This window comes from Euphorbia lathyris, chromosome 8 (genome assembly GCF_963576675.1).
Source record: "Euphorbia lathyris chromosome 8, ddEupLath1.1, whole genome shotgun sequence".
Lineage (NCBI taxonomy): Eukaryota > Viridiplantae > Streptophyta > Magnoliopsida > Malpighiales > Euphorbiaceae > Euphorbia > Euphorbia lathyris.
In genome coordinates, this window is record NC_088917.1 from 9,226,549 (window position 1) to 9,240,761 (window position 14,213).

The 14,213-nt window shown below is 33.6% G+C and overlaps 2 protein-coding genes across 3 annotated transcripts; both read left to right on the forward strand.

Moving 5' to 3' along the window:
• The first annotated feature begins 1,064 nt into the window (after window positions 1–1,064).
• LOC136202049 (probable steroid-binding protein 3) lies at window positions 1,065–1,662 on the forward strand. The gene has a single exon (XM_065992497.1). The coding sequence runs from the start codon at window positions 1,152–1,154 to the stop codon at window positions 1,452–1,454; it is 303 nt and encodes a 100-aa protein (XP_065848569.1). The 5' UTR covers window positions 1,065–1,151; the 3' UTR covers window positions 1,455–1,662.
• Window positions 1,663–10,658: 8,996 nt separating this feature from the next.
• On the forward strand, window positions 10,659–12,885 carry LOC136203363 (uncharacterized). Of its 2 annotated transcripts, none has more exons than XM_065994487.1 (2): window positions 10,659–11,992; window positions 12,346–12,885. In XM_065994487.1, exons 1-2 carry the CDS (start codon window positions 10,852–10,854, stop codon window positions 12,369–12,371), a joined length of 1,167 nt encoding a protein of 388 aa, XP_065850559.1. In that variant the 5' UTR covers window positions 10,659–10,851; the 3' UTR covers window positions 12,372–12,885. The 2 variants fall into 2 exon arrangements, with proteins under 2 accessions (XP_065850559.1, XP_065850560.1); XM_065994488.1 differs by having other exon boundaries at window positions 12,421–12,885.
• The last annotated feature ends 1,328 nt before the right edge of the window (window positions 12,886–14,213 follow it).

The following is a 14,213-nucleotide window of genomic DNA, read 5'->3' on the forward strand; positions in this document are numbered from 1 at the left end:
TAAGAAAACCAACACAAGCACCCGAGAAAAGGGAACACGTGACACCACCGTCACAAAACTGGTCAATACGATTCCGTATTCAGGACTTGGACTCGAGAAGTCTCAATAGACTGAGTCAAGGATCCACCCGCTACATCAATCAAGCTCGACCCCATAAATCACAGACCTAGTGGGCTTGAGAGATATCAGGCCTTGATATCCGGACACTCGTTCACCTATCAGTCAGTGACACATAGCACATCTCCCTCCTAAATTTATAACTGTCTTCTACAACTCGATCAAAGTATAAATAGAGTAATCTCAACTCAAGGTACATCATTCCATTCATCAAAACAGGTTAACCGGATAACGGCCTCGTTTTGATCTTGTTTCTATTTAATTATAGGTTTCTAAGTGGAATTATAAAATTAAACCACACCAAGTATTAAAACCGGATTACTCTTAGGCTAATTTATCAATTTTTAACAATTTCAATACAGAATTAATACTAAATTTTGATTTTAGCTAAATTTGACTAAGTATGGGCCATTTTGAAACTTAATTCATTGATAAAGGGCAAAAAAAAAAAACATATTTAAGCTCCTGAACTTTATCTGTTTTAAAGATTAAGCCACTGATCAATTATTTTTCTATATTGAGTCATTGATCATTGATTTTGTTATGGATTTGGTCCTTATTTAACTTTTCTATCGAGTTTGACGACACACATCGTTAGGGCGATTCAGTTTATTGACGTGGACAAATAAAAACGAAAGTTTATTGACTAGGATAGATAGAGAGTAAAAGGTAACAAAAAATTACAGAAATTAATTTTCAGTAGGTTCTTCCAAACTCGATCTTCTCCTCTCCCATTTTATGATTTTCAGCATTAGAATCATCAAATCGATCTCTTCCTCTCCCAAACTTGACGAAAAAGTTAAATAATGGCCAAATCCATAACAAAATCAATAATGAAGAGCTCAATATAGAAAAATAATTGATTAGTGACTTGATCCTTAAAACACAGTTAAAGTTCAGGGGATTAATTATACATTTTGCCTTAATAAAGCTATGGTTGATTGGTAGTTGGTGTAAAACCAGTACAAGTGTTACTCGTGGATAGAGAAACCCGGCGACTGCAAAACCGAGCACCAGATCAAACCCTGAAATCGATGGAGTTCACACCACAGCAACTGGCCCAATACAGCGGCGCTGACACATCTAAGCCAATCTATGTTGCAATCAAGGGTCGCGTTTTCAATGTCACCACCGGCATTACCTTCTACGGACCAGGCGGCTCATATGCCATGTTCGCCGGCAAGGATGCGACCAGAGCTCTGGCCAAGATGAGTAAGAACGAAGAAGACATCTCTCCTTCCATGGAAGGCCTTACTGAGAAGGAAATTGGCATTCTCGATGACTGGGAGAAGAAATTCGAAGCTAAGTATCCCGTTGTTGGCCGTGTTGTTTCTTAAATTTCCGTCATTTCTATCTGTTGTATACGCTGGTTTGTACTGCTAATTTATGATTTGGGGGTAAATAAGAGTGAATTTCCCAAACGATGGTGTCTTTGTGAATTCTTGTGATTGGGGTTTGGGAATTGAATAAAATAAAATTGGATTGTGTTATCGAATTTGGGATTCATTGGTAATGCGAGTAATCAAAAGATTTATGTTCTCTCTAGTGTGGATTTGACTTGTTTTGTTGAGATTTGAGTCTTTTTAGCTTTGGGTTTTGTCTGTGCAGATTGATTTTGTTCATCTTAGTGATTTGTTGTTGCTGATTTCTTGATATTCTGATGATTTTGCGAGTGGGGATGTTTATTTCTAGGCTACATCCATAGCTATCTAAACTTGTCATAAAAGTAGATTGACACTTTGAAAACGATTAATCCATATTGAAGTTGCTCAAAAGTGATATGATTAATCTCTTAAATCTGATGTTGTTAGTGCAAAAGGAGATTTGAACAAGTTGAAATGTGTATCAACAAGTTCAAAGACCCAATAGATCACTTTTTAAGTAAGTTCAAAGGGTTATCTGGTCGCTTTTAAGGTTGAGGAAGCCAATAAGGCACTTTACGTAAGTCTAAGGAGTTAATCAGTCAAAGTTAGGATGCCAATCAGCTTTTAAAAGGCAACAGTAGTAGGAGTGTCGGGTTGTCGTGGCATAATTGTATCACATTATTTATATATTTTACATGATAATATATGATATAAATGCAATGATAATCATATCAAACGGGTCGTGTGAAGTGATTTTCTTTGTAAATCGTGTTGTCGTGTAGTAGTTGTAGCCAACAAGGCTGCAAAGAACAAGATGATTTTGTTAAGATTATACTGTGAATGTAAATGATGTAGATCAAGAACTGGACTTTGCTGTTATTACTTATTCCCCTGTTGAAACCTTAACCCTTCCATGTCTGAGGTAGTATGTTCTGAAAAGGGGAATTAGGAGAATGGTGTAAACTGGGAAAAAGAGTGAGAGCTTCGTATGCTAAGAATTCTCTAATCTTTGAATTGGAAAAAGAATCAATCCGCAGGGTTCCAAATGAATTTGCTTATTCTAAAAAACCCTTGTTCGCCTACTTCGAATTACCGAAACAAGAACTTTATGTCAAAGTGGAAGCCCAAAAGGAGAATTAGGAATTTTCCTGATAGGCAAACCCAGCGGCTCTCCTTGGAGATGGAAAATTCGTCCGCTGGATCTGAATGAAGCTCAAACTTCCTTTTTGCATTTGTGCTCCTCTGAAAACACGCACTAAAATAAGAGATAAAAATTGATTGGCCTTTTTGATTTGAGAATTGAGAATTGAAGGATTTTTTATTGGGTGAGTTATCTCGTATCTGGTATTGTTTGGTTCCACCACAAAAACTCTAAATCATTCTTTTGAAGTTCATCTTCTTTATCCGGTTGCCCCAAAGTGACTTGGCCGGATAGGAAAATTCTAATTGGGCTTTTCGGTACAATGAAATAGAAAACCCCAAAAGAGGCCATATCCATCTATTGAGAGATTGATAGAGCTTCTTTTATTCTTAGCTTTGTACTGTAGTAATATTGTTGTCCATGTTTATTAAGTGATGATTCATATAAGGTTTGCTAACTGGATATTTTGATTCTATTGTGACTTTCTAGAGCCAACTCCTTGAATATTGTTATAATGCTAGGAGTGGCGATTCGAGCCATCGTGTTATAATCACATTAATATGATTATGTGTGATATAAATATAAGAAAATGATAATCATATTGTGTTATTTCTGTAAATTGTATTATCATATCAAAAATTGATACTTCTAATATAAGAAGTAAAACAATCTAAAATAACTAGTATGTAAGTTTTTCTTTGTTTTTTCTACCATTGGATGAGTTTACTTTGTCAATTTGAATATATTTAGACTCCACGTATAAAATCGAAAAATATTAGCATTAAAATTTTGGAGAGAGAACAATTTCAAACTCTCTTAACGGCAAACCGAATAAAACTCCGTTTTCTATTAATTTGGTTCCATATTTATACCATCTACTAGCGTTCAAGTGGAACCAAATGTTAAAGCTAAATTTATCTATGGAACCAAATTAACAGAAAGTAGAATTCAGTTAGATCTGTGGTAGAGTCTAAAGTTGCTCCATCTACAAAACACCAGTGCTAACATTGCACGGGTTAAATGCACTACTGATCACTAAACTTTCATAGTTATCTCAAAAACGACAACTCGATTTCAATTTATCTCAATAAAATCATTCGACTTTCAATTTTGTCTCAATGAAGTCATTCTGGCGACTCCAAGAGAAAAAATACACCAGAAACGATTACCACCTAGATGACACATGAGTGTCACCTAGCTCACTGAAACAACACGTATCATATTTCCGGTGTCTTGTTGCTCTTAAAGTCACCCGAATGACTTCATTGAGACAAAATTAAAAGTTGAATGATTTTATTGAGACAAATTGAAATTGAGCTGCCATTTTGAAACCACTATAAAAATTCACTGACTAACCAACATTGCACGGTTTATACGTAGAGTCTAAATTTATATTTACATCGTATTAAGTAGTAGAATTGAAGCAAAAGGTTGAGCTAGGTAGACATGGAACTGGTGGTTTACTGTCTCTTTTGCAACCTCCAACTGGAACCCTTCCATCCAAAGTTCCATTGGCTTGAGTTGATGATGAAGGTGGCTCGGCATCATCAAGTGTAGTTGCAGGCAATGGTGGGTTGCAGTCAATGAGTAGTTCACCCCTCAAACCTTCTGGGCTCATAGCCATGGGGCTCACAGCTATGGAGTTCATAGCTACTTCTACATCATCAACAAATAATAGATTACCGTTAGAAATTGGATTGGTGTTGACTATAACATGTTTGATATTCCCTCGTTAAGTAGAGTTATTTTATTTTTCGAAAATATCATATACACATAAAAGTGCTCGGTAATTGTCGGAATTTCCTACACGGAACTGGGAGTGTAACTGAGCCGAGTTGAACCCTATATATATAATTGAAACACCAAACATAAGCATGTTTTTGCATGTACCAAGGAAGAACTAATATTTGTTGGTGAAAAAATTGGTGAAAATATTCTATATATTTAATGTTAATATGCAGCTGTTAAAACAATTACATGTTATGACCGATATTCAAGAATAGTATACTCGTGGTCAGAGTATACAAATATATATTAAAGTTTATGATGTATTTTTTTTTTTTTTTTATCAAAACCTAATTTTCTAGCTAAAGGCTAATGGATAAAGTTTTTTTTTTATGCCATTTTTCTGATGGGTTAATTCTTATATGAGTTGTGAATTGCGATAAAAAAAATAATTTAAAATAACAAAATATACATAGTAATTAAAAAATAATTGAGTATGTTCACAAGCTTTCAAACCGAACCTAAGGAAGCTCAGATCTAGGTTCCTTAGTGCTCGAGCCGATCCTAACTCGAGTCGAGCTCGAATAGTTTACGAATTACCAAGACTCATTAACACCTTTATACAAAACACTTACTAATTGTGTTGAAATTTTCTACAATAAATACGAATCAAACTAGTCTAGAATCGTTCGAATGCTGCCATATTAGCATTTGATTTGATGTGACAACATCTGAACAGTCTGAGATCTGTTTGATGCTTGACACATTTTTTTTTTGTTATCATCCACGAATTGTTCAAATATGTTTAAAATATGTTCTATCGGTGATGGGGTTTTTTCTTCTAGTGAGAACATATTTAAACTCTATGTATAAAATATATTTTCTAAAGCAAATTTAGACTCCATTACCGACAAATCCAATAGAAACCCATTTTCCGTTAATTTTGTTCAAATTTGTATCATCTAAACTATACTACAGTAAAACCTCTATATAGGAATACGTTTGGGACCGGACAATTTGTATAACAATTGGGAGGTTATTCTTATATAGAGTTTGGTACCAAAAAAAAAAAATCAACACTTAAAGTTTATAAATTTAACAACAATAAGAACTCTCTAATTTTTATTATTCAAAAAGTAATTATGCAACGTTGTTTGACACATTGATTTAGTTTTTATATACACAATGTACAATAGAATAGATTAATAAAACAAATTAATGTTTAGCATCAAGTCTACGAGTTTTATTTCCAATACCTAAAGAATTGGAAGAGTTTTGAGTTTAGTTTCCAATACATAAAGAAAAGAGTTTTATGGGAAAATGGTAAGAATTTATAGTTAAAGTTGGAATTTGTGTGCCAACTCATATTTAATCTCAATAATTTTTAAATTTTTTAATAAATTTTGTTTAAATCCTTAATACATATATACATTATTTACATAATTATTCCCATATAGAGGTATAGTTTCTAAAGGTGAGACTTGGATTATGTATAACAATTAACATTTGGGAGGTTATTCTTATTTATAACCGGCCCAAGTTGGGACCGAAATTTTTTATAACAAATTGGAGGTTATTCTTATATAGAGTATTCCTATATAGAGGTTTTACTGTAGTATCATATGAAACCAAACATTAATGTTAAATGAGCACGGTTTCAAACATGGAGTCACATTAATGTTAAATGAGCACGGTTTCAAACATGGAGTCTAAATCTGTTCTCCTAATAACCGTAAGTCCAATTTTAGTGTTAGTATTTAGCTTAATAGTCAATATGTCATTTTTTGGTTAACAAGATACTGACACATAAATATTTGGGTTGGGTTAGGGTTGATATGCTAATCCGAAAACGATATAAAAATGTACAAATATTTAAAATTATTGTTATATTATTTCGTGTTTTATATGTCACTTATTAATAAAGATAATAAAATTATAATTATTGCTTGCAAACAAGGTTGTAAAAAACGCTAGACGCTAGTCGGGCAGATAGGGCCCTCGAGGATTAATCGGATTTGTATTTTTATAATTTTTTATTTATTAATCAACAAATTATTGTGTAATTCAATTAAAACATGTATTATACTATCTAAAAATAATAATATAAAATTATTTAACATAGAAAAACACGTATATTTGTAACATATATCTTTAAAATTGTGCAAACATCAACATTTCAACAACATATCATTGAAACAACTTAAAAGTTAATTATAACAAAGCAAAAAAAATAAATTTACAATTAAAAATGCTTTTGTTCATTATCGTTTAGGCGGTACCTAGGCGGTCTAGGCTGAAAATCGCCTAGGAGTCAATAAAACACCTAGATGGACTAATTATAAAAAATCGGGACGGATTCTCGATTTCGAGCGCCTAGGCTGGGCCTAGGTGGTCCAGATGGACAGTGCTTGCAAATATGACTCGAACTTCCTAAATTGTTATAAACACATTACATGATCTCCTAATATGATATTATTGAACTTTTCGATGATTAGTTTAACATACTAATCTGAAAATGCCATAAAGTATTTAAAAATAGTACTATATAATCTTATATTTTTAAAAGTTACCATTAATATATATGCATAACAAAATTACATGTAACCCGAAAACACGACACGAAATCAATACAAACCCGAACAGATTAACACGATTATGACATGAAAGTTTTTGGGTTGGATTTGTGTTTACTCTTTTTAACACGAACCCGAAAATAACATGACACGAACACGATAATTACCAAGTCTAAACACGATAATTGGGTTTAGGCTGTCGGGAAAGGCCAAATCCCCATTCAACCATAGTATCGGTCCGCCCGTGATTTGAAACCTAAACGATTATGAATTCAACAAATTTCAAAATAAAGAAACAAAGAAATATAAAAATGAAAGAGGTATGTACCATTTAATTGTCGAGCAAAAGTTGGAGAGAGAAGAAGGAAGATTGCAGGCAGGAGAAAGATTAACACAGAGGAAAAGTCCTTCATCATATGTAGATATTGCCTTTCTCATTATTATTTTTTGGTATTTATTCACTCAAGAAAATATTGGCAACTCCTTTTCTCTCTAAACTTTTATTACGTACAAAAAAAAAAAATTTAATGTTGATGATCAGAAGCAATTTTATAAAAAAACGTAAAAAATAGTGCAATTCTATCCTTAGTTGGTAGTAAAGAGCAAATTTACCCCTAACGTTAACAAGTTGGATCAATTTTAAAAATAATTCATCAAATTATCTTACCAGTCATGAATCGTGTCATTTACACTTCACATGTACGTCATTTTATCATTAGTAATACCACAACCATATGAATAGATGTTAATTTATTTTTAAAACATTTAAAAAATTATATTGTATTTTCTACGAGTTTGACAAAAGAAATCCAAATATTTCGTCGAATTTAAATTTTTTTTAATATCCAATTGTATTATTAAATCATTAAAAACAAAATATATGTGTTTTATAAAGATGTTTGAAATCGATCAAACTAGTCAACTTTATGGGTAAAATTGCTCTTTGTGCCAATATTAGGGGTATAATTGCATCATTTTAGAAGTTATTGGTAAATTTACTCTTTACTGTTAATGTTAGTGATATTTTTGCATGTTATCTATTTGTATTATGGTCATGTTTGGTAAAAAGAGGTTTAGAGTAAAACTACAAGTTTTTTTTGACTATTTTAAAGGTTTGATTAGTCCAAACTCTTGAAGAAAAGCGGTTTCAAACAGCAGCAGACATGGCTCAAACCAGATTAAACAAAATTGATTTTGAGAACCTTTTCAATTAGAAGATTAAAAGACTTTAATCCCTAATTACTGCTCTTATTATTGTTGTTGTTATTATTATTAGAGTTAATTTAAAAAAAAGATTACACTGATTTGCAAATGAAAACTGTAGTTTTTGTGTGTGTTAAAACAAACTGGTTGCCATTTATAAAATCAATAACTTTTAGGTTAATATTGCCATTTGGTTGTTAACGACTTTAAAATGAACTTTTTCAAAAATTAAATTGTCAGTATCACATTTACTATACAATAACAACAACAAAGCCTTAGTCCCGAAATAATTCGTGGTCGGTTAACATGAACTATCATATGAAACCGTGCAATCAAGTCGTGTGAGCGACACAGATTCTCTCCTTCCACTCTGTCCTATCCACTACCATATTCTCCTCGATCCCTAATAACTTCATATCACTCTCGACCATCCTTCTCCAAGTTTGCTTAGGTCTACCCCTACTCCTCACCACTACATCTATTTGCCACTCTTCAGTCCTCCTAACTGGCGCATCAAGCGCTCTCCGTCTTACATGGCCAAACCACCTTAGTCGGTTTTTCCTCATTTTATTCTCAATAGATGTAACCCCTACTTTTGTCCTAATTATTTCATTACTCACCATATTATTTCTCGTATGACCACACATCCATCTCAACATACGCATCTCCGCCACCGATATTTTATGAATGTGACAGTGTTTCACTGCCCAGCACTCCGTACCATATCACATTTACTATATAATATAACTATATTTTTTATTTTTCAAAATCATCATTTTTGGAGCTTTCTCCATCTAAATATTAACTTTCTCTCTCATTACCAAACAATAAATTAAATGACATCAAAACTAAAAAGTTGAAGAATTAAAATTATTTAGAATATAATTAAGTGTTGGACCGAACGGTAACTGAGGATCGCTTTTGGACGGATTCTGAGGTGATGGCCTTATGATCAACGTCCCACACACTCCGACAATTAAGATAGTTAGTGGTTCTCGTGAAGTGCTTACATGATATTCTGCAAAGAGAGTGAGTGTGTGAGAGCATAAAGAATATACCATTGAGAGAGGGCAAATTGTTAGAAGCATCGGGTTCTCCATGTCAAATGGAGGACCTCCATACATATTTTGACACGTGTAATATGGACCCACACATATTATAAAAGGCTCTACTATTTTAATTATTACATGGGGTCAAACTACACGTGTCCAAATGTGAATTGGGGATTCTCCGAATGACATAGAAGACCCGGTGCTTAATATAAGAACTCGAGAGAGAGAGGTGTGGATGGATATTTATAGACTTTGTTAATGGGTTTGTCAACTCTGATTGGCCCGATGAGCCCGATTTATATTCCTAATCAAAATATAATCAAAATTTTGAAATTTTCTATTTTGAAATAATCAACGGTCAAATTGATAGTATTAAACAAAAATCCTTAATTTTACAAATACAAACACGGTCCTGATAAAAAAATCCACAATCCTTCGTGCGTAAATCATGACCTTTCTTTTGAAATTAACCAATCGTTGTTATTATTAGGCTTAATACATCATTTGCTTCCTGAACTTATCCAAAAAGCTTGATTGGCTCTCTGAACTTTCAAAGCGTTCCAATAGCTTCCTGGATTTGTATAAAATGTTCAGTTAGTCCCCTAAACTTGCGTAAAATATCATCAATTGATCACTCGGTCGTAAAAAAATAAGTTAAATGCAGAATATGTGTTCCACGCATCTTAGAATGTTATTACACAATTAAAAAATAGATTAAAAATGAAGTTATTGTTTGCTCAACTATACAACTTGTCTTCTCTAATATTAGAATTGTATACTCCGATTTTGGTCGTTTTACTTTTTTTAAGATTCGTGGAATACATCTTCTGCATTTAACTTACTTTTTTACGACTGAGTGATCAATTGATTACATTTTACGCAAGTTCAGAGAGCTAACTGAATATTTTATATAAGTTTAGGGGATTATCAAAACACTTTGAAAGTTAGAGCCAATCAAACTTTTTAAACAAGTTCAGGGGACAAATAATGTATTAAGCCTTGTTATTATTGAAAGCGATTACATGTATGTATTAGAATAAGTTTGACCGTTGTTTAGCCAGGAAAAAGGAATATAATTAGAAGTAAATTTGTCCCAAAGATTTAACATCCACTCGATCAATATTATTTATTATCAAACTTTTTTTTTTTTTCTGAAGAATATTATTATCAAACTTAATAACTAATTTCCACATGGAAATGTCAAGCCTGCATTAAAATTTCCAATTCTTTTTCCTGCATTTATTCAGTCATTGACTTCCATTGTTATTTGGAAAACTTCAATCTTGATCAACTCCGTTTCATGCTTGTTAACATATTGATTAATTGTATAATTGTAGCATAGTGGTATTGTTGTAAATTAGGATTAGTTGTTGGTTATTCTTGGTATTTAGTTATTCCAACGGGTAACTCTAAGATTGTAACAACTATATTTAATATAGTTGATAGGTAGTTAGAAGGTTAGGTTTTCTATTTCAATGTTTCTTTCTTTTCTCTTCTCTGTAACTCAATTTCCTTTTTCTTCTTGTAACATTCACTTCCTCCATTAATGAAATTCTTCAATTCTTCAATCTACTCTATTGTTATCATGGTATCAGAGCGAGTCTTTTGATTTCCGCGGTACAATTTATTCTTTTCTTCTTATCAATTTTGTTTCTGAAATTTCAACAATCTCTACAATGGTGAATGCAAGGATCGATGAATACAGTCCATACTATCTGCATCCAAGCAAAAACCCCTCTTTGGTTTTAGTTTCTACAATTCTTTCTCCTAATGGTAAAAATTACCATTCCTGGTGCAGAAGCATGGAGATGGCGCTTCTTTCGAAGAACAAATTAGATTTTGTTGATGGAACCCTAGAAAAGCCTCTTCCTGGTTCTTTGTTACTTAGTGCTTGGAAACGATGCAATAATATGGTATGTGCTTGGTTAATTCGTTCTTTAGATCCTTCAGTGGCTCAAACAGTTTTGGGAATTGGCGATGCAAAAGCTTTATGGGACAATCTTAAGGAAAATTTTTGTCAGTCTGATATCTTTAGGATTGCAGATCTGCAAGCAGAAATTTTTGCAATTACTCAAGGGGATAGGTCAGTGACAGATTTCTTTGCTTCTTTACAAATTCTTTGGGATGAATTTTTAGAATTAAAGCCTCTTCCTACTTGTGTTTGTGAGGGTTGTGTGTGTAATGTAGCTAATGCAATTAAGCAGAATCAAGAGTCCAGCCATGTCATTTCATTTCTTAAAGGCCTTAATAGTTCATTTTCTACAATCAAATCTCAAATTATGGTTGTTGATCCACTTTCGCCTTTGAATAAGGTCTTTAGCTTGGTATTACAACATGAAAGGGAGTTTGATGTTCATAATCAAGGGATTATGAAACAAGATTTAGTAGCATATGTTCAGAATCAACAGAATGTTCAAGGAAATAGGAACAATAATAAAGGTTTTGTGCATAATAAGAATTCTGGGAAGAAATGTTCTCATTGTGGTTTTACAAATCATACTGTGGAAACTTGCTTTAAAAAGCATGGCTATCCACCAGGGTATAAGTCTTGGAGGTTTGCAAAGGCTAATTTGGTATCGGATTCTGTTGAGGAAGATGGTTGCGAACAGAGTGATGGAATTCTCGGTAAAGGGCCAAATGTTTGGACCGAAACTAATTCAGGATCGGGGAATGGTTGTGATTCACAACAATTTTATTCAACAGCACAAGTTCAACAACTTTTACAACAACAGTTTATGCAACATTCTTCAACAGAAAATGCCAATGCAGTCAAAACATCTTCTATTTGTGTCGCACCTGCTTTTAATAGCAGTCCAGGTATGACTTTTGATCTTGTTAATTGTGTTCAATCTGATGTTCATGATCAATATGTGTTTTATGCATGTTCAAACTCTGATAAGGTTGCAAGTGAATGGATTCTTGATACTGGGGCCAGTGATCATATTACAGGTTCAATTGGTTTTTTTAAGTCCTATAAGCCAGTATCTAACTGGTTTGTGGTATTGCCTAATAATATTCGTTTGCAGGCTACACATATAGACACAGTTTGTTTAAGTAATCAATTTGTGTTGCATGAGGTGTTGTTTGTGCCTACATTTTCATATAATCTTATCTCTATATCTAAGCTGACATCTTCATTAAAATGTGATTTATTATTTTCTGTGAATCAGTGCTTAATCCTGGATGCACAGAATAAGAATATGATTGGTTTAGCTAAGGCAAGAGGTGGTTTATATCACTTGCAGACAAATGATTCTGTGCATGAGGATACTATTTTGATGCTTCAGATTTTCACACGGCTGGTTTTTCGGGTTATGGTGCTGTGCTTCATGATTCTTCTGGTTGTTTTCTTGCTGCTGTTAATTGATTGCTGCCCCTTCATTCTGATTCGATTTTATCTGAGGCGTTGAGCTGCAGGGAGGCACTTAGTTGGCTAAAGACTACTGGTTATCACAACATTCATTTGGAGACTGATTCACAAATTTTAGCTTATGCGCTTAATAGTTCTTCTGTTTTTCACTCTCCTCTTGGTCTTATTGTTGGTGATTGCTCTTTTCTTATTAGAGAGTTAGGAATTCTTTCTATTAGGTTCGTTAAACGATCTGCGAATCGTGTTGCTCATGTATTAGCTAGAGCAGTCGGTTCTGTGTCTAATCATGGGAGCTGGTTTGTCCATCCCCCTAGATTTCTGTATTCTGTTCTTCTTTCTGATCTTTAATAAAATGATTCTTTAGTTTAAAAAAAATGATCATACCATAAAAAATATACAAAGTTCAGTGACCATGAGTGTAATTTACCACATGTTATTCTCCATTCATCATATGGGATAGATCCATGCGGATAACGGGAATTCCCTCCCTATTGCTACTACTAGTATAATAATTGAAACAATCCGAAATATTATTTAACTCGTATGTAATTGACAATTTGAGTCGTTCCCCAAATTTACAATATTTATTTTAAGTGGATTGTGTTGGATTAGGTTGATACGACTTAACTAAAGATGTTGCTATTTACTGTTCCCAAATTATTAGTTACCGCCGCCTATTGGATAACTTTATCATTTTTTTTTCAAAAATTGCGAATGGCTAGGCGGTCACGGAAAACGACTGGCCTCCGTGACGGCCTAGCACTACTAGAAAATTGTCAAATAGTACAGAAAATTCCGTCAGAGATCCTCAATTTCCGTTGCTAAATTGTCTTAATGATGGAATTTGTAACGTATAGAAACCGTGGTCATTTTGAACGACGCAAATATGAGCTTGATTCAGGATGTTCTGGGCACAGTTCGGTCCAAGTCGGGGATTCATGAATCTCCAGTATTGGATATTAATAAAAGGAAATCTCTAGGATTGGATTGAAAGAATAAATCTCCAGAATTGAATTGCCCCAAAATTTCAGTCTAGTCCAGTTCGGGGATTCAGAGATTCGGTTCCGGTCCAATCCAATATAATTTTTCGGTGATTCGGATAAATATCTAATAGTTTAAGTCCTAAAAAATAAATTAAAAATTTAATTTACAAGATATTAAAATATAAAATTTTATTATCTTACATAACTTGAAATAAATGATATTTTTTTAGGAAGTAAACAACTCATTAAAAGTTACAGTAGACAACAAGGCTAAAAAAACCCCACAAAATCAAAGTATTAAAAGTTACGGTAGACAACAAGGCTAAAAAAACTCACAAAATCAAAGTTACAAAATAACAAATTCATAAAAACAAACAACCTTTAATTGAGGAATGAAAACTCAAACCGAATGACCTAAAATGACGATCACCGTCGCCACCGCTGCTCCGGCAGCCCCGTTTGCTATTGCGCACCTATTTAGCAGACAATCCTTCTCTAAACTCTCCGCGGCATCGCCCCACCCTGATGTACCGAGCTCCTCCAATTGCGGCCCGCAGTCGCCGGCGATAGAGCCTAAATCCTTCGCCTCTGTCCTGTCTAAATCGGCATCCTCGGCCATTCCGGAAACCACGCGGCCTCGTATCTCGGACGAAGGCGGCTTCAAGGCCGTCCGTATTCAGCAAGC

What these genes read in the sequence shown, in the direction of transcription:
- LOC136202049 (XM_065992497.1), top strand. Translation starts at nt 1,152, where the DNA reads ATGGAGTTCACACCACAGCAACTGGCCCAATACAGCGGCGCTGACACA.
- LOC136203363 (XM_065994487.1), top strand. Translation starts at nt 10,852, where the DNA reads ATGGTGAATGCAAGGATCGATGAATACAGTCCATACTATCTGCATCCA. An exon ending in TGCTTTTAATAGCAGTCCAG is followed by an intron (nt 11,993 to 12,345) that starts GTATGACTTTTG and finishes TCTGTGAATCAG; the next exon opens with TGCTTAATCCTGGATGCACA.